At 41.8% G+C, this 20,166-nt stretch overlaps 1 protein-coding gene across 1 annotated transcript in view; it reads right to left on the reverse strand.

Moving 5' to 3' along the window:
* Window positions 1-20,166, reverse strand: part of efr3a (EFR3 homolog A) — an 87,786-nt gene that overhangs the window by 42,079 nt on the left and 25,541 nt on the right. The window contains exons 3-5 of the mRNA XM_062980022.1: window positions 9,837-9,913; window positions 7,641-7,768; window positions 5,986-6,136 (exon numbers count right to left, since the gene is read on the reverse strand). Coding sequence (XP_062836092.1) covers window positions 5,986-6,136; window positions 7,641-7,768; window positions 9,837-9,913 — 356 coding nt within the window. The remainder of the gene's footprint in view (window positions 1-5,985; window positions 6,137-7,640; window positions 7,769-9,836; window positions 9,914-20,166) is intronic.

A 20,166-nucleotide genomic window follows, 5' to 3' on the forward strand; every position in this document is an offset into this window, starting at 1 on the left:
GGAAGGGCCCTCAGTCATCCAGGATGGTTCTGTGGTCAACTTTCAGATGAGTCGGCATGAAGGATCTAGCTTCTTTGTGAGAACATGTTAATCAGATCCATGCATAATCAAATCCACAAAAGTCAAACCTGCAAATGTGGAGGGTCAACTGAACAACAAAGACCACATTTCAAAACAACTACCATCACAGTTGCTGATGAAAATTGAGATGCATTTGTCCAAAAACATCAGACAGCAAAAGTTCTCAATGAGGAAAACACACAAGTTAGGAGGAGCTGCAGTAGTTTGCCTTTGCTCAAGCCTACTGGAAAGGCAAGACTGACTTTCGATAATGGTGTTGCATTGGCTGAATCCTTGTTACGTCCTCCAGTGGATAGCTACCACATGCAGAATACATCAGCCCAGTGATGCTTTGGACTGTTGAAAATTATTCCCCTGGAATTGAGGACTTGGAGGATGTACTCAGAGGTTTAATTCCCACCTTTAGTGTATTGCTGAGGCATTTGTCTCAGTGGCACACAGGAAGACAAAAGGACCATGAACAAAGTCTTAAGGTAGTTGCTGTGTTTGTAGCACAAGCAATGCCAGCAATCATTCTGTAAGTTAATTGACTGCAAACTACTTTTGCACTTTGAGCTCAGTTTGCAGCAAGTGAAGCCAGCCGAGGACAAAGGGGAAATATAATAGGAGGAGAGACAGAAACTGGGCTTTGTTAAAATTACCTGAAAAGGTGGGATGACAGGAGTAGTAATTAGGACTATTCTTGTCAAGTGTGAATAGTTGGAAGGTATGCTAATCATTTCATTTCCACATAATGCGTCTATGCATGTTACTAAAGAAGCAGCTGTTCATGCTACTGCAGAAGTAAGACAGAATTTGAAAACACAGTCATATGCCTCAATGCAAAACAGAGTCTTGTGGCATCTTGATGACTAAATTCTCTCAAACACAATACCATTAATGTCATGCTAAAAGACATAAAAGAAACTGCAGTATCATTTTTAATGACAGGAGAATGTCATTCGCCAACACAACATAAAAGAAAGAATAAAACAGCAGCGCATGTTAGGAGAAAATATATAATCAGGCTTAAATGCCATCAAAAGGCTGAATAAAACAGAAAGGTTTTCCAACTAGGCTGGGAAAAAAGTGACAGAGAATGTTTGGTGAACATAATGTGGATGACAGCTTGGTGAATATAATAATGATGGCTTGGTGAACATAATCTCACATGGCCTTATTTCTGATTGCCATTAACACTGAAAATATTGTATTTTGTATACTGTGTATCGAAATAAGAGCTATATTGATTATACAGTAGAATCTCACTTATCCAACATAAACGGGCCGGCATAACATTGGATAAGCGAATATCTTGGATAATAAGGAAAGATTAAGGAGAAGCCATAAATTACTGTATTTATGAATTTAGCATCAAAATATCACGATGTATTGAAAACATTGACTACAAAAATGCATTGGATAATCCAGAATGTTGGATAAGCGAATGTTGGATAAGTGAGACTCTACTGTACTCATCCCAGACAATTGGCATCACTAGGGTTGGTGTCACCCAATGCAATAACTCACTATGCCAACTCTGCCCCCATTGATCTCTTCCCATGCCACAATATTGTAGCTAAAATACTAGACTATTTCACAAAGTCAGTGACTATTAAAAAACTATCATAAAAAAAACCAGGGCTGCTGAACTGCTGACCTGAAGGTGGGCAGTTCAAGACGGGGTGATCTTCCTAGCTCCTGCCAACCTAGCAGTTCGAAAACATGTAAATGTGAGTAGATAAATAGATACTGCTTTGGCAGGAAAAGGCAATAAAACACCCCAAGCAATCTTGCCGGCCACACAACCAGGAGGTGTTCACTACAATGCAGGCTTCTTGGATTGGAAACAGAGAAAAGCACATTCCCGAGAATCAGAAATGAGCATCGCCTCCAAAGCCAGAAATGAAAGGAGAAGCCTTTGCCTTTGTCCGTGCATTTGTGTTTCACTGTATTTCCATTTGTAACAAAGTATTGAATGTTTGCCTCTGTTTGTGTATATGTTGTAATCCACTCTGAGTCTCCTTGGGGAGAAGGGCGGAATATAAGTAAGTTATTATTATTATCGTTATTATTATTATTATTATTACATGCTTCTAGCACATGTGGATGAAAACACCTGATTTAAAGTGTCCTTGTCACGGAGATAATGAGGACAGTTCCTAATGTGTATGTACATTAGTAGAAGGTTTGAAAAGTAAATTAGCACTGAGTTTTAGCCTTGTAGGTATATTGACACACTGCATGCATTTTAAATATAAAAATAATACATTTCTGTTGTAACACTGCACAAACATTTCATAGGCAAGCCATTTTGATGTCACTTCCTCTGATGTCTGGACCCTCCAACCCTAATTTTATACTCTCAGTATTAGAGTATCATACTCATAAACCACGACGCAGCAGACACAAGGAATTATTATACAATCAACGAGCACATTTTGACTTTCCACAAGTGTCTAGACAAGACTCTGCCTTGAGGAGGAAAATTATCTACACTCGATGTCTCTCTCTTCACCATTCCGTTGGAATTATAATATGCAGAAACTCATTTTCAGCTAATGTACCTTCTCCCATAATCAAATGCATATTATATTCACACAGACAGCCTGCTTACAAAAGCCGATTCCTTGGCAGTTCACACAATGAAGCAGATTTAAGTATATGAAGGCTTACGTTACCAACTTCTCTTGCAGTTTCACTGCTACAAGGTCCCTTTTGCATACCAATTCAAACTAACATGGCTACATCTTTGAATAATGTAGACCGCGATAGAGAATTCCACTCACATCTGATGAAGTAGACTCAAGTATATGATAGAGTGTGCTTTCAACTTTTTTCTCTCATTTAGTCTCAGGAATGTATTTATTTCAGATAAAAGGAAAGAATGTCTTCATATTTCTCAAAGGTAGATTAATTACGAGGGCTATCCAGAAAGTAGATTACGTTTTGGAATTAAAAATGAACAAAGTATAGGAGAAAACATTTACCATATGCAGTTGAAAGCCACACCCAAATACTACATCTCACGTAGTCGCCATTCAAATCTAGGCACTTACCATAGCGATGAATGAGCTTTGCAACTCCTTCCCCACTAAATTCTGCCACTTGTGTCCCCAACCGCTTCCTGCAGCTGCGCAGTGTCGCCAAAACGCTGCGTTGCCAGCCACGCCCCCATTGTTGGAAACAAGTGGTCGAGGACGCAAGTGGCAGAATTTAGTGGGGAAGGAGTTGCAAAGCTCCTTCATCGCTATGGTAAGTGCCTAGATTTGAATGGCGACTATGTGAGATGTGGTATTTGGGTCTGGCTTTCAACTGCATATGGTAAATGTTTTCTCCTATACATTGTTCATTTTTAATTCCAAAACATAATCTACTTTCTGGATAACCCTCGTGCATTGCAATTCCTTTCAAAAAGTCACTAATTTGTGGTACAAACTATACTTTCCTCCTGTGGTCATCTCAACACCCTCAACTGGCATAAGATAAAAATAAAACTCAGAACTTGGACCATTTCATCATCAGGAAGCAAAGGTGTCACTATCTCAGCCACCTATGTGGACAGTTTTGGATTTGAGGGTACGATTTGAATATCCTTTATCCAAAATACAAGGAAACAAAAGTGTTACAGATTTTTTTTGGAATACCTATATTAACATATACATACACAATGAGATATCATGGAAATGGGACTCAAGTCTAATCATGTTTCATATATGCCTTATACACATAGCCTGGTGGTAATTTTATGATCTTTCAAAATAATGTTGAACACAAAACCATATTTATGTACATTGAACCATCAGAAAGCAAAGGTGTCACTATCTGAGACAACCAGATGGACGATTTTGGAGGATTTCAGAATTCTGGATAGGGGATGCTCAACCTGTACCAATTTAGTTTTAGAAATCAGTTACACCCACAAATAGCCTGATGTTCTCCCTTATGAACCTGCAATATTAACATAATGTAAGGTAATTATATCTTTATCATTGCAAAAATGTAAGTACACATTATTAGCCATTTGTAGTTAATTCCAGAATAAGTTATGATATAACAAAATCAAACTGAAGTGATTCCACTCTGAAATAGCTTATTTTCTACAGAAGAATTCAAAATAAACAGCACATCTATCTTTCGGGAAGGTGAGGCTACTGATTGACAGTTCAGCCTTTGCCAGCTTAAAATAAAGTGTCATTTACACTGCCATATAATGCAGTTTGAAACTGCATTATATGGTCAATGTAGATCCATATGATGTAGTTCCAGGCAGTTAAACTGTTATGGTTGAGCCTTCTGGCTCCGATACTAGGAGACGAGGTCGTAAGACTCCTCGAGAGTCAGACTCTTTTGAGGAGCGTGAAAGGAAGCGGCTCCAGGACTTATTTGCAGAACCAACTGACGAAGACTCCTTCGAGGGTTTTACCGAGGGAATGGAGGAAGAGATGGTTAGCTCAGAGGAGGATGACATGGAATGGACTCGTGTGAGGGAGGATTTGGGTGTTCCTGGTAATGATAGCATGGGAGGCGACTGGCGGGTTGCAGGATCGGACCCGTGGACGGGCTGGAGGGATGGAACGGGATCCACAGCTGGGGATGCTGTGGGGCGTAGTCAAAGGTGTGTTAGTTCTGATGAGGATGATGATGAGGAGGCACCTGGAATTAGGATAGCAGCTGACAGCGATGAGGAGTTATGAACTGGCATAAAATGGGGTTTAGAATCAATGGCTAATTGCGTTGGGCAAGGTAATCTGGACGAACGCTTGGGCTCTTGTTGGGGAACTTCCTGAAGACGGGTGTGATTCGTTTGCTGTATACGTAAGTTACCAAGGACACTGGGCATAGACGGCGGGAGGAACTGTGTGGGCTTTTCCTGTGCAACTTGTGTTTAATCTTGATAGCTTGGACCTCCGTCATCTTTTTGACGGACATTATTGCCAACTCTGGATTGACGCTGGACTGACTGACTGACTACGACTCTGGACTAACCCTTCTGTGGCTATCGGTGGAACTTGTGGAACCTAGACGTCTGCATTTGGCTTTCGACCTCGGACCGGATTGGGACCCCGCTGACCGTCGTTACCCTGATTGAAGTGCCTGGACCTGGTTTTCGCCCGTTGCACGGAGGAGCAACAGCCCGAGTTACTTCTGTAGCTCTTGAGTAGCAGAGGGGAATCTGCTGCTGGGTTTTGTGTTCATTTTGACCTTTTGTTAACCAGTTTTTGTTTGTTTAATTGCCAGGCTGAAGTAAGCACCTTTGTTTTAATCCGGATTAAACTTCTGTTTAATCCGGTTTATTCTTTTGAACTATCTAGACTCAAACGAAGTTATTTTTGTTACGTTTCACACTGAAGACAAGTGTTTGCCTAGTCCTTTGTTTCCTACGGGCAATTTTTAGTTCTGTAACCTCAATAAACTGTGTTGTATTCTACTTGGAGCGTTCTGTCTTTGACATAAACAGCATTATATGAGTCTACACTGACTACAGCCACCCTGAGTCCCTCTGGCGAGATGAGGCGGGGTACAAATAAAGCTTATTATTATTATTATTATTATTATTATTATTATTATTATTATTATTATTATTATGCAGTTTCAAACTGTAATATATGGCTGTGCAGATGAGACCGAAGAAAGGAGGAGGAGAAAGAACATTTTATTTCTTACCTTCCTCTCCCCAAGGCACAAGACAGAGTACAACATAGTTACCATACAATAGATAAATAAAAACAAAAAAAATCATTTCAAACACATAGATTAAAAACACATAAACCTATGATTAAAACACATCTGCAAACCATACCTATAAAATGTCAATTTAAAATTTACAGGTTTAAACTGAATTGGGCAGGCCTGCTGGAAAAGATAAATGTTTTAAAAAAGAAGAATCAGATATCTTATTTAAATAAATGGAGGTATACTCACTGAGTTGGTTCCAAGAACCTGTAGCTTTGGATCTCCTGACTCCAGCAGCTTAGCCACCATGTGAAGGAAACTTTCCACAAATGGCTTAATGCTCTGAGAATGGCAGGCCATCAAAAGTTGGTCCAGAGCTTCCATAGCAATGAAGACATATCTAAGAAAGCAAACAAAGAAAGACCCACATAATATAATATGCTGTACTATTTGGTGAGCTTATATGGTGAAAGACCATTTGGTCTAGAGAAAGACCAAAGATGTTACGGAATAGTACTTTGGAATGCCTGCATTTTGGATCTTGTCCCAGCCCTTAACCTTATTTAGCTGCAGCATAAAGGGCAAGCTTTCTCAGCCAGCCAGATTGCCTCTCCTGGTGCTTGAAACACTGTTCCAAGATATCCTCCAACTGTCCTGATTTGGCAGAGAATGTCCAAATTAATCTTGTGCCATTGTATTTTTCCAATTGCTCCATTATCTCTCTCCTCCCACTTTTCCCTTTTGTCCTCATCTTATTTCCTTTGCAGTGAAAGAGTTTAAAGTCATAAGTAGCTGGCACTTAACTGACTCAGTAGATGGAAGAGGACAAGAAAAATCTGTAGACTCAGGCAAAAGCACACTGCTGCATCCTCTCCTAGCTTATGCATTCTTCCACATTAATAGCATTTTCCAACTTAGCTACACTCTCATGTTGCTTAGCCACAGCTTTGAGATGTTGAAGTGTATCACCCAGTACTGTACCTCATAGGAATCTAACCCAATTTCTGCAACCAGTGGTGCTTCTACAATGTGGAAATAATGCAGTTTGATGCCACTCTGACTGCCATGGCTATGGAGTCCTGGGAGTTGTAGTTTGGTGAGGCACCAGCACTCTTTGTCAGAGAAGACTAAAGACTTTGTCAAACATGACACCCAGGATCCTATAGCATTGAGACTTGGTGATTAAAGGAGTGTCAAACTGCATTAAATCTTCAGTATAGATGCACACTACAACTGTGTTGTCATGAACACACAGTTTGAGGATAGGCCCTTTAGAGCTCAGTGGCATTTTTGCTTAAAAATGTATAACAGGATCAAGCTTTAAGCCTCTGCCATTTCATAACTATAGGCGCAGATGGTATACAAGGTACAACACCCACACAGATATTGTTTATGTGAGGACATAGGAGCTAGATGAGTATAGTAGATCCAATCCAACTACGAGTAATCATATTGGAACCCTACAGGCAGCAACAAGATATAGGCCCGGGCTGTGGTGCAGGCGGGAGAGCAAGCCAGTGCAATTAACTGCAATAAATCACTCTGACCAGGAGGTCATGAGTTCGAGGCCCGCTCGGAGCCTATGTTTGTCTTGTCTTTGTTCTATGTTAAAAGGCATTTAATGTTTGCCTATAAGTGTAATGTGATCCGGCCTGAGTCCCCTTCGGGGTGAGAAGGGCGGAATATAAATGCTGTAAATAAATAAATAAATAAATAATGAATGGCACAATTGAGAGCAACATTTTTGCAGAGCTACACTGTAGCTGTCCAATGAACAATATCCCCAGAACCATGGTTGAGCCACTGCAGCTGCCCCATGGCATTTTGTGAATGTTGATGAGGAGAATCAAGGATTCAGGTAGAACAACAATGAAAGAAAAACCATTACTAAGAAACCATCTTACCCATAACGATGTCTGACAACATCTCGGCTCAATCGATCTGCTAAATAAGCACCAATTCGATCCAACTTCTCAGGAGCAGAAACAGCGTAAAAAGTCAGTTTCTCCATATCAGCTTTGACGAGGCCATCCTGAACATAAAAATAGCTATTTATCAGTGTTTCCCTACTAATTGACGTAGTCACCGCTGTGATTTACACTTCCATTATTTTGCTGTTTTTGTTATATGCCATCAAATGGTTTATGACTTGTTTCTCCATGTCTTCAGTAATATAATCAGCCAAGGATAATATGTTGCCTTTGAATGAATGCCTGAAGGAGGTAATGGGATGGATTGGGAAAGCATACTGAAATTGGATCCAGGCAAGACGATGGTGTTTACTGTTAGGAGCCCTAACTTGGGTTTGGAAGTGTGTCAACTAGTGCCGTCACTAGTCAAATAGTTACACACCCCCTTGAAAAAATGTATTTTCAGCTTGGGGAGATCCTGGATTCATTTCTTCAAATGTCAAGCCAGATAGATATGAAGACCAGGAGTGCTTACTAACAATTTCAGCTGATAGACCAGCTTTGTCCCTTCCTAGAGCTGGAGGGTCTAAAGATGGTAGCGTACATACTGGTAGCTTCAAGCTTGGACTTCTGCACTGTACTACCTTTGTACCAAGTACATAAATTTCAATCAGTTCAAAACATGGCAGCAGATTGGTACATCTTGGGGAGGACATATCATGCTAATATTAAAATCACTCCATTGGCTGCCAATTAGTTTCTGGGCAAAGTACAAAGTTTTGGTCATGCCTACATAGTTTAGGTCCAGATTACCTACAGCATAATTTCCTCCTGTATAATCCACCTCATACATTCAGGTCCTCTAGATGACATTCACTCCAGTCAGCCCAAATTAGACTTACTGTTACTCAGAGGGCATTTTCTTCAGCTGCCCACAGATTGTGGAATTTCCTTTTGGAAGAGTTTCAGCTCAAGATACTATCTGAGTCTAAATCAACAATAAAGAACAATATCTTCCAGCAGGCCTATTCAAATTATTTTTAAATTAGGCTTTTAAAGTATTTACTAGAGGGTTTAAATAATATTGATTTTGTATGTTCTTTGAATTGATGTGCTCTGCTTTGCATTTGCTTCCCTCTGAAGCCGAGACAGTGGGTGTTGTCAATGGCCAAGTGTGGTTTTGAACCTGGTCTTCAGAGTCATAGTCAACACTTAAACCATGACACCATGCTGGCTGTCAGTTCTATTACTAGTGCTTGTAAATCTATGGACTCTAGGATCTTCTTGTAATCCAGGATTCTTTTTTTGCCTTTTTAGAAGAGGAGGAGAATGTTTACTAATTTCAAGTCCTCTGGCAACTCACCTGTTCTCCACGATTTCTCAGAAATGCTGGCAAGCAATTCTATGAATACATTAACAAGTTCTTTTAAATTCTCCAATATACTGATATACTCTTTACCCCCTCCAACAAAACAAAATCTGAAATACCCACAGGATAATATTAAACTGTGCAAAGTAAAAAAAATGCTAATTATTGCTTCTAAAAGTGTATTCCAGAAAAAAAACCTAAAACCTTCAAATGAGTCATTAGGAAAGCATGAACAAAAATTAATAAGCATTATCCTACTGGGAGACACTTAAATGTATCAAAGCGTTGATCATCTGTTGGCCACTGAACCAAATACTGTAAAGTCATAAAGATAATTAATAAATAGTGCTGCAAGATTGTGGAGAAGGAGCAGATATGGGTTCCAGCAGTATTGAGGTTCTCCTGAAGCCAATCGGTTGGCATGAAACTGAGCTGCATTTTACTCAAAAGTGAAAATGGCCAAGATAAACACTAAATTTTGCTTGGAAATGGACTGAGAACCAAGTAAGGTGGTTTAACCATGAAGGTTATGTTTCCATGAAAATGACATTACTTGAATCATAGAGTTGGAAGAGTCCTCATGGGCCATCCAGTCCACCCCCCTGCCAAGAAGCAGAAAAATCACATTCAAAGCACCCCCGACAGATGGTCATCCAGCCTCTGCTTAAAAGCCTCCAAAGAAGGAGCCTCCACCACATTCCGGGGCTGAGAGTTCCACTGCTGAACAGCTCTCACAGTTAGGAAGTTCTTCCTAATGTTCAGCTGGGATCTCCTTTCTTGTAGTTTGATGCTGTTTTTCCATACAGAATAGAAATACTTACTTTTGGATCTTCAGGGAAGATGTTATCCACCAGACGTTTGTAGCGAGGACGTAAAGCAGCACAACAACAGCAGACACCTGTTCAAAAAATAATATTTATATATATATATATATATATATATATATATATATATATATATATGGGTTTTTTTAATACCTTAATCTGTCCCCTACCTTTTTTATGTATGTATGTCTAAAATCATAAATAAAATATTAATAATAATAATAATAATATTCAAAGGCATACAGTAAAAAGAAATGGAATAGCTCTAACCAGGATAGGATAGCAATGATTCAACATGAAATAATAATAACAACAACAACACAACAACAACAACAAATTTATTCTTATATCCTGCCCCATCTCCCAGAAGGGACTTGGGGCGGCTTACATTGGAACCAAGCCCAGTAATGCAACAATAAAATACAACAACGTAAGATAAATTCAATTACAATGAATTAATACATAAAAACATAAAAATCATAAAAATCATGAAGACATAAACTCAACAACAACCGATAACCAATAATAATAATAATAATAATAATAATAATAATAATAATAATAATAATAATAATAATTTTATTCTTATATCCCGCCCCATCTCCCCGGAGGGACTCGGGGCGGCTTACATGGGGCCATGCCCAGACACGACAGCACAAATCAGATAAAACATTAAACCGAGCAGTAAAACTTCAACATGATTAAAAACAGTCATAAAAGTCAATATACACAATAATATTAAAATCCCGATTTGGGTCAAAAGATCCAGGCCAAGGTGCAAAGCAATATCAAGTTATCAGGGAGGGATAATTATACAGCAGGTGTAATACTTAAAGTGCTGAATGAATCCTAAAAACAATCCAGAGGGTCTACTGCTTAATAGGTAAATAACATGATCCCACAAGGATCAGTCAATGAAGGCCTTCTGGAATAGCCAAGTTTTCAGGCTCTTCCTGAAAGAAAGTAGGGTAGGGGCCTGCCTAATCTCCCTGGGGAGCGAGTTCCACAGCCGGGGGGCCACGGCGGAGAAGGCCCTCTCCCTCATCCCCACCAACCGCAACTGCGAAGTTGGTGGAAGCGAGAGGAGGGCCTCTCCCGACGAGCGAAGAGGTTGTGCGGGTTCATAGGGGGAAATGCGGTCTCGAAGGTAGGTGGGTCCCAAACCGTTTAGGGCTTTGTAGGTGATAACCTGCACCTTGAATTGGGCTCGGAAAATAAATGGCAGCCAGTGGAGCTCTTTAAACAGCGGCGTTGAGCGCGCCCTGTAATCTGCCCCAGTTAGAAACCTGGCTGCAGATCGTTGTACTAGTTGTAGTTTCCGAGCCGTCTTCAAAGGCAGCCCCACGTAGAGCGCATTGCAGTAATCCAGTCTAGAGGTAACTAAGGCATGGACCACCATGGTCAGATCTGACTTCTCGAGGTATGGTCGCAGCTGGCGCACAAGTTTTAGTTGTGCAAAGGCCCTCCCAGCCACGGCCGACACCTGGGCCTCAAGTGTCAGCGCAGAGTCCAGGAGGACCCCCAAGCTGCGGACCTGCGCCTTCAGGGGGAGTGCGACCCCGTCAAGCACAGGTTGCCACCCAATACCCCGATCAGACGTACAACTGACTTGGAGGACCTCTGTCTTGTCAGGATTGAGCTTCAGCTTGTTCGCCCTCATCCAGGCCAATACAGCGGCCAGACACTGGTCCAGTATCCGAGGGGCTTCCTTGGAATTAGGTGGAAAGGAGTAGTAGAGTTGGGTGTCATCCGTGTAGAGATGGCACCGCACTCCAAAACTCCGGATGACCTCACCCAGCGGTTTCATGTAGATATTAAAAAGCATGGGGGACAAAATGGAACCTTGTGGGACCCCACAGGTCAATGGCCAGGGGTCCGAGCAGGTGTCCCCCAGCTTCACCAACTGGGAACGGCCCTCTAGGAAGGACTGGAGCCACTGCAATGCAGTGCCCCCAAGGCCCATCCCAGAGAGCCGTCCCAGAAGGATACCATGGTCGATGGTATCGAAAGCCGCTGAGATGTCCAAGAGAACCAGCAGGGTCACACTCCCCCTGTCCAGCTCTCTGCGGAGGTCATCCACCAAGGCGACCAAAGCCGTCTCGGTACTGTAGCCAGGTCTGAAACCAGATTGCGATTGGTCCAGAAAATCCGTATCTTCCAAGAATCCCTGGAGCTGGGAAGCAACCACCCGCTCCAAGACCTTGCCCAAGAATGGAAGGTTAGAGATTGGTCTGTAGTTACTGAGGTTAGCCGGATCCAGGCCTCACCACAGCTTGTTTTAGGCCAGATGGAAATATGCCCTGCTCCAAAAAGGCATTGATTATTCTCATAAACCAATCAACTAGCCCTCCACTGGCTTGTTTTAAGAGCCAAGATGGGCAAGCGTCAAGGGCACAGGTGGTTGCCCTCGCCGCTCCAAGAATCTTGTCCACATCATCAGGCTGCACAAGCTGAAACGAATCCCACAAGATCGAACAGACAGATGCCTCGGTTACCTCACCTGGCAATGCATCAAGGCCAGCGTCTAAGTCGGAACGAATCTGAGCGACTTTGTCTGCAAAATGGTGAGCGAACTCGCTACACCGAGTTGACGAGATGTCGGGTGCTCCCCCGACCTGAGGAGGGTGGAGGAGCTCCCCAACAACTCGAAACAACTCTGAAGATCTATTTGTTGCAGACGCGATGCGGGCAGTCGAGAAAACTTTCCTGGCTGCCCGCAACGCCGCGGAATAGGCCCTAATAGCGGCTCTAGACCGTGCTCGGTCAGATACGTCACGAGTTGTCTGCCAGCGGCACTCTAGTCTCCTTCTCGCACGTTTCATCTCCGCCAGCTCCCCAGTAAACCAGGGAGCTGGGGCAACTCCACGCAGCGAGAGGGGACGCTCAGGAGCGATCGTGTCTATTGCCCTGGACAACTCGCCATTATAACGAGAGACCAGGGCATTGACAGGATCGTCAGCTTCCATGGTAGACAGATCCCCAAGAAACCTCAGGAATCTCTCAGGATCCATAAGTCTCCTGGGGCGGACCATCTTAATTGGTCCACCACCCCTGCGGAGGTTGGAAGAGACGGTTAGTCTTAAACTGATCAGATAGTGGTCGGACCATGACAATGGAAGAATAATTTGCTCTTCCACTCCAACCAAACCGTCGCCCGCAACAAAAACCAGGTCAAGTGTATGTCCAGCTTGATGAGTGGGACCCGATGTTATTTGGGACAGACCCATGGTCGTCATGGCGGCCATGAATTCCTGAGCTGCACCTGTCAAGGTGGTCTCAGCGTGAATGTTGAAGTCGCCCAGCACCAACAGGCGCTGGGAACCCAACACCACACTAGAAACCACCTAGGGAGACTGCTGTGTCGCGGGGTGGACGGTACACCAGCAGAATCCCCAAACTGTCCCGGGTACCCACCTTCAAGTGGAGACACTCAAACCCGACCGATTGCAAAGCGACGCATCTGACCAGGGCGATGGACTGCCTAAAGACCACCGCAACCCCACCTCCCCGCCCTCCTGGCCTGGCCTGCTGATGCACCCCGAAACCCGGAGGACAAAGCTGGGTAAGACTAACCCCACCCAGATCATCCAACCAGGTTTCGGTGATGCAGGCCAGATCCGCATGTTCATCCATGATTAGATCCTGGATAATAGATGATTTACCTTTGACGGATCTGGCATTAAACAGCAGGACCTTCAGCCGGGAGGGGCTACCATGGAGGCTACCACACCTATCCTTCTCCAGGGTCGCAAGAACCCTGTTGCGCTTCTCCCTGGAAATTCGTTGACGGCAATTCCTCCTCCTCCCCCACACGACCTCGATGGAGCCACCCCCCGCCTGTTCCCCACCCCCCCCCCAAGGAGTCTGGCTCAATTGGAGCATCCTTAAGAGAATCTAGTCAGCTCCCTGGATCCAAAAGGTTACTAGACACACCATCTAACTTTACTTCAAAAGAAGGGGATAAATGGGGCCTACTGGAAAAACGTAGTGAGGTTGAAGAGGGTGAAAGTTGCTGGTCTGGTACGGAAAATGATTGGGCCAGAGTCTCTAATTGAGACTTTTCTAAAGGGGGGAGCCTATGCTGAGGACTACACATCCTATTATCTCTGGGCCTAACAGATGGTTGAGTGTGTAAAGATAGGTTGGCCACCAAAGGGCGAATCACGGGGTCCACAAATACTCTTCTAATGGTAATGCCCCATGAGAGCAGCCGGAACCTAAGGGCCCATAATTCCTCTGTTATAGACTTATCCTCAAAAGTGAAGATAAGGCGTAAAGAGCGATCATATGATTGATAGCCCTTATGGAGCCAAGTGATCATCTTTAGCTTGACTGTCGTCAGGCTCCTTGAAAGAATTTGACCCAAGGACCTCTGGATCACTCTTTCCGAGGTCCATCTACCCCTGTTCAATATAGAGTCTTCAATTTGAAAAGCCAGCTGTTTCGTCTGTACAAGATGTTCATAGTAATCCTCTGCGTATGGAGGAGAGAAATCCCCCTCCAACGGAGAATTAGTTATCGGCTTCACCGCTGCCAAATCTAGATCCATACCTTCCCTCCTTTGAACAGTTTGATCAACAAACAATAACCAATAGCAGGGCGCAATGGGCGTGTTCAAAAATTGGAGCCAAGGAAATAAATTATACATGTGCAATATATTGCAAGGTAAGATAAGATGATCTTGCAATATGTAAGATAAGAACTAAAACTTTAATGGAAAAAAGTGAATATTTGAAACGTGTTCAGAAGACAGTGACCAATGTGGTAAAAGGGATGGACTATGTATACCTGCATGTCTGGAGATTGAACTAGATGGTCTTTGTGATCTCATCCAACTTTTATTATTTTATTTAGACTGATTTAGGACATTGAACAGAGCCTTATTTGTTTAATAGATTCATATTACAATGAAGGAGATTCCAATTAAACATTAGGAAGAAATTTCTTATGATAAGAGGTTTTGGCAGTGGAACAATCCACCTCCACATGTTATTTAAGCCAACGTAAGATAGATAGCTCTCAGGGAAACATAAGCACTGGATAGCTTCAATGTCCAGGGGTCTCTTCCATGGGATTTAGTACTGCTATATTTCTTCTTCTTCTCCTTACTGAATATCTTAAACATTTCCAATCCCTCTGCCCAACACACAAAACCTTGACATGTACAAATTAAGCTGACCAAATTTTGCCTGGTACAATGAGAATGAAACTGGGAAAACTTTGAAATCTGATTTAATTCTGTGGAATGCACAATGTTTCTGTGCAAAACCCACTTACTTAGCTTTGGCCAACAGGCATATTCAGCATGGCACAAAATCCACCTGCAAACGGACCAAACTTTCTGGGAGGTCAGACCTATCTCAAGTGATTGGCTTGGTTCCTTATGAAAGCTTCACTTTCGTTCTAAATCAAAGTCCTGCACTCTCAATTCTGCTTAGAAATAGATCTACTCCTTTTCTGGGCTAGTTATTTTTCCTTTTTATCTTTCCAGACTGTATTTCACATGTACTTAATAGAACTCAGATCCAAAGGCCTGCAGCAATTATGCAAAAGAACCAAGATTTGCATCATCTGCTTCTCCTTTCTCATCATCTGCTTATCATTCATCATCTGTACTGTATAATCCAATCTAATGTTGCTAACTGAAGGGCAAAATTGTAAAAGATGCTGAAACACCATCTCTTACTATTGGGAATTTTGCCCTTGACTATGAGAAGGGCAAAGCAAAGCTGTATGCATACTTCTTCACATTTGAGAGATGAAAATTAGGATACATCAGAGTGTGGTCAAAGTGGCAGAAGTTAAAAAACAACACACAAGGTAGAAATGGTCGCAGCAGTTTGCTTTGGCCCGAGCCTACAGGGAAGGGAAAGTTCTGTGCCTGTTCTCTTTCCTCTCCGAGTTCGGTGCAAACTACTTTAGCCAGTTTGCAAAAATTGAAGGAATCGGGAAAAGCAAGTGAGAGGAAGAGATAGACACTGGTATATTTTAAAAGCAACTGAAAAAGTGGCATGACAGAGGAATAATTGGGACTGGCCTTGCCAAATTGGAACAGTTTAAGAGTGTACACATTTATGTAAAAAATATCTAGCACAGATGAGATGCTGCTCTGGAGGCCTTTGGTTTCCAGTGGTTACTTTTGGGGGGTGCATGCGTGCTGTAAGATGTATAGATACTAAGCTGAAGTAGAGTATTAAATACTCAGGAAATTCTCCTTTGCCTGGAGATTTTAAAAGCTCTGTAGTGAACATAAAAGCACAGACCCGACAGGTGCAAGGTCCTAGATCAGTCCCTCCAGGTAAAATGATCTCAAATATGAGATGATGAAAGACACCTGCTTTCTGGGAAAACTGTTGTCAGCCCTAGCAAGGCAATATTGAGGTTGACAGCAAATAACATAACATAAATGAATCTTCTCAGAAGTCTATATTTTTTGTTGTTCTGTGACTTCAAGTTGTTTTGGACTTATGAGAACTCTCTAGTGAATATATCACAGGGATTTTTCTCAGCATGATTTCTTTTGCCATTGCCTTCCTTCGAGACTGACGAGAACATTTTCAGGTATAACTTTGTAATGACAAGCATTCCCTGGGTGCATCTACATTGCAGAATTAATGCAGTTGGACATCACTTTAACTGCTGTGATTCAATGCTATGAAATCACAGGAGTTATAATTTTAGCCTTCTCTGCCAAAGAGCACTGGTGCGTCACCAAAGAACAAATCCCAGGACCCCCTAACATTGAGCCATGGCAATCAAAGTGGTGTCAAACTGCATTCATTCTACAGTGTAGAGGCAACCACCCCACTCCCCCCCCTGCCCACACACACACATATTTCAGAATCAGAGAAGCTTAATAAAGGCCGGGCTGGGTGCAGCTGATTAATAACCAGCAGCAATAAATCACTACTGACTGAGCGGACATTGGTTCGAAGGCCAGTCAGAATTAAGCTCCTGACCATTAACAGCGTAGCTTGCTGCTCACCTAAGCAGCTCGAAAACAGTTGTGCCTGTGAGTAGAGAATCTAGGTACCACATAATGTGGGGAGGCTAATTTAACTTAATTTATGACACCATAAAACTGCCAGCATGCGAAGAGCAATGAGGAAGTACTATCATGAAAAAGGAGTCGGTGTCACAGTGGATGATGAAGTGACAGCTCTCCCTGTGGCCGGAATCGAGCATACCTTCATGAAGCAGGAAGCTGGAAAATGTTAAATTGCCTCTATTGCCTGTCTGTATGTTGTATGTCTAATAATGGCATTGAATATTTGCCATGTGCATTGTAATCTGCCTTGAGTCCCCTTCGGGGTGAGAAGGGCAGAATATAAATACTTTAAATAAATGAATAAATAAATAAAAGTGCACCCTATCCTCCATCACCTTTAGGGTTTTTTTCATTTCCAAATCCTGCCAAAACCTTGATTTTATGGCCAATAACAGTATATTTTGCAACTAGGTATATGTACAAACCATTCTTTTCTGGTCAGATCATAGAACAGAAATAGCAGCAATAAAATGCAAAACAATGCATCAAATAAGTATTTCATATCCAAAGGGCACTTCCTGCTGAACAGTTCACTGACTTTCTCTTCTCTCCACTAGTTTATGTTTCTTTAATTTTGCAGCCAGCTATGGATAAAACAGGTAATAAAAAGATTGCATACTACAAAGGGAAACTATCAACAGTGGCAACTAATAAAATGATGACATTTCATAACCTGTGCAGAATGCTTCTAATTAAGATGGCCAGAGCTCTGAGGAAGGCTTTGTCAAGATTGAAGGCCCACATAGTCAAGTGTAATACTGGACTATCATAATGTCCGTCAGCAAGGAAAAGCTCAGCATGCAGCACAGTTGAAGCATAAAACCCTTGTATCATCTAGAAAGACAACTAAATCTCTCATTGTTCTCTTTTTCAGAAACACCTGTAAAAAGTGCAGATTTAACAGAACAAAAGCTGCTACTGCTGCTTTCAGCATCCTATTTTTATTTTTTAAATGTTTGTTTTTCAATTTGATAAGTTACCATGTCATTTTTCTTTGATCCAAATGAAAATTTGATCAGTGGGAGACTTGTGCTGTGCAAAACACATATGTGGTTGATCTATATAGAAAATAGCATAGGTATCTCTGAAGTCTGTCTGTAATTTACTATTTATTCAGTACAGTATTTGTGAATGCCGGGCTGTGGCGCAGCTGGTTAGTAGCCAGCTGCAATAAATCACTACTGACCGAGAGGTCATGAGTTCAAAGCCAGCCCATGTCAGAGTGAGCACCCGACTATTAAAAAAAATAACCAAGTAATATTACTTGCTAATTCATATTTCTCTTCTAACCATAAACATAAAACTTTCAATAAAAATATTATAAATAAATAAATAAATAACCCAGCTCATTGTTGATCAAAGATAGTAGGAAAATTTAGTTAACGCTTATGCGGGGGGGGGGGGGGGCTAATTTAACTAATTTACAACACCATAAAAATCATCCAGCAGCATGCAGAAAGGAATGAGGAAGCAATCCATCAAAGGTCTCGGTGTCACAGTGGATGATGAAGCAGCAGCTTCCCCTGTGGCCAGAATCAAGTATACCCTCAAGAAGCCTGGAAGCTGGAGAAAGTTAGCCTCTGTGTCTTCGTCTCTCTCTATCTGTATGTATAATGGCATTGAATGTTTGCCATGTATGTGTACATTGTGACCCGCCCTAAGTCCTCTTCAGGGTGAGAAGGGCAGAATATAAATACTGCAAATAAATAAATAAATGGTTTCTTGTCATAGAATACTGCAATTTCTGTGCAGGAAATAGTTTTTGCCATAAAAACATTCTGTGTAAAATTTGAACATGTTTCTCTACATTTATTTATTCATCGTGTCAGAAGTGAATTGAGAATGCACTTATATTGTATAACAAAAGCCACAAACAAAGTTTGACACTTGGCATTATGGTAAATTTACTTTGACCAGAAGCTGGCCACTTGGAGTGCCTCTTACAGGTGTCACTGTGATAACGTCCTCCACTGTGCATGTGGCAGGGCTCAGACTACATTGTTATAAGTGTTCTGTGGTTTGCTCTTCTTCACACTTGCATGTCGTGGACTCCACTTTGCAGGCTCATTTCTTAAAGCTGGCTCTGCATCTCGTGGTGCCAGAGTGCAGTCTGTTCAGTGCCTTACAAGTCACCCAGTCTTCTGTGTTCCCAGCAAGGAGTTTTTCATCCAGTATTAACCACTGATTGAAGGTCTGGGTTAAACCTGGTACTTTTGGACTCTTGTTTGCTGAGGTGCTCCTGCGAGTATCTCTGTGGATCTTAGGAAGCTATTTCTTGATTTAAGGTGTTGGCTTAAATTTCTCTACATGAAAATTGCACATTGATATTTTGCACATAAAACAGGTGGGGGGGGGGGTTTGCACAAGAAGCAGCTGTTCAATGCAACTGCAAAACAAATCACCCATATAAAATGCAAATCAAAATATTTACAAACATAAAACAACCTCCTTCTAAAACACTACATAAAAGTGTTATAGACAATCATGTGGGTGCCACCCGTTCTTATGATGTCACTCAATCTATATCCTCTCCATCTCTGTCATGAAGACACTGGAGGGAAACTTTAAACACGTATTTTGACCAAAACCCTATAGAAGCTCCACCAAGCCAATCCAAAGCTAAGGGACTGTGAGAGCTTTTCTCCAAAGCACATGAAGAGCCAAACTTTTTGTGACCCTGCTTTTAATGGCTTTGGCTGCACTTGAGGCTGGAAATGCCAAATCCAAAATATTCCTTCAGGGAATCTTTTCTGCAAAATTGAAGCTTCTGATCATGGTGTCTTTAGGGTTTGTTACTTCTGGTTTCTGCACATTGGTTTAAGGAAGTGCGGGAGATGAAAGTTTAGTACTCTTCTGAAATGTCAGCTTTCTAAAGATTGTTATATTTAGAACATATCTTATATTTTTATATCAATGGCAGTGCCATATTGTTGAACTGAGCTTTCTCAGAACTGGCGCTTTCAAAGGTAAGCCATATGTTCACAACTCTGCCTTTTAAGTTTTATGCCTTTGCAATTTAATTGGAATTAATTTTAGGATAGAAAATAGCAGATCCGGATGAGGCAATGTACTCTAAAGGGAAAATTTAGAAGAATAAGCTTACTGAAGATGACGTATTTATTCTTGTTTTATAAATAATACTTCTCCACATTTTCCTAAAGAAGACTTAGAAGAAATGTTGCTTTCTGGAGACTGTTGTACAACAAGTCCTATTAGTCTTAGCCAATATACTCAATGGAAATGATAAGATTGTAATCCAACATCCAAAAATCCAAATGT

This window comes from Anolis carolinensis, chromosome 4 (genome assembly GCF_035594765.1).
Source record: "Anolis carolinensis isolate JA03-04 chromosome 4, rAnoCar3.1.pri, whole genome shotgun sequence".
Taxonomy (NCBI): Eukaryota; Metazoa; Chordata; class Lepidosauria; order Squamata; family Dactyloidae; genus Anolis; species Anolis carolinensis.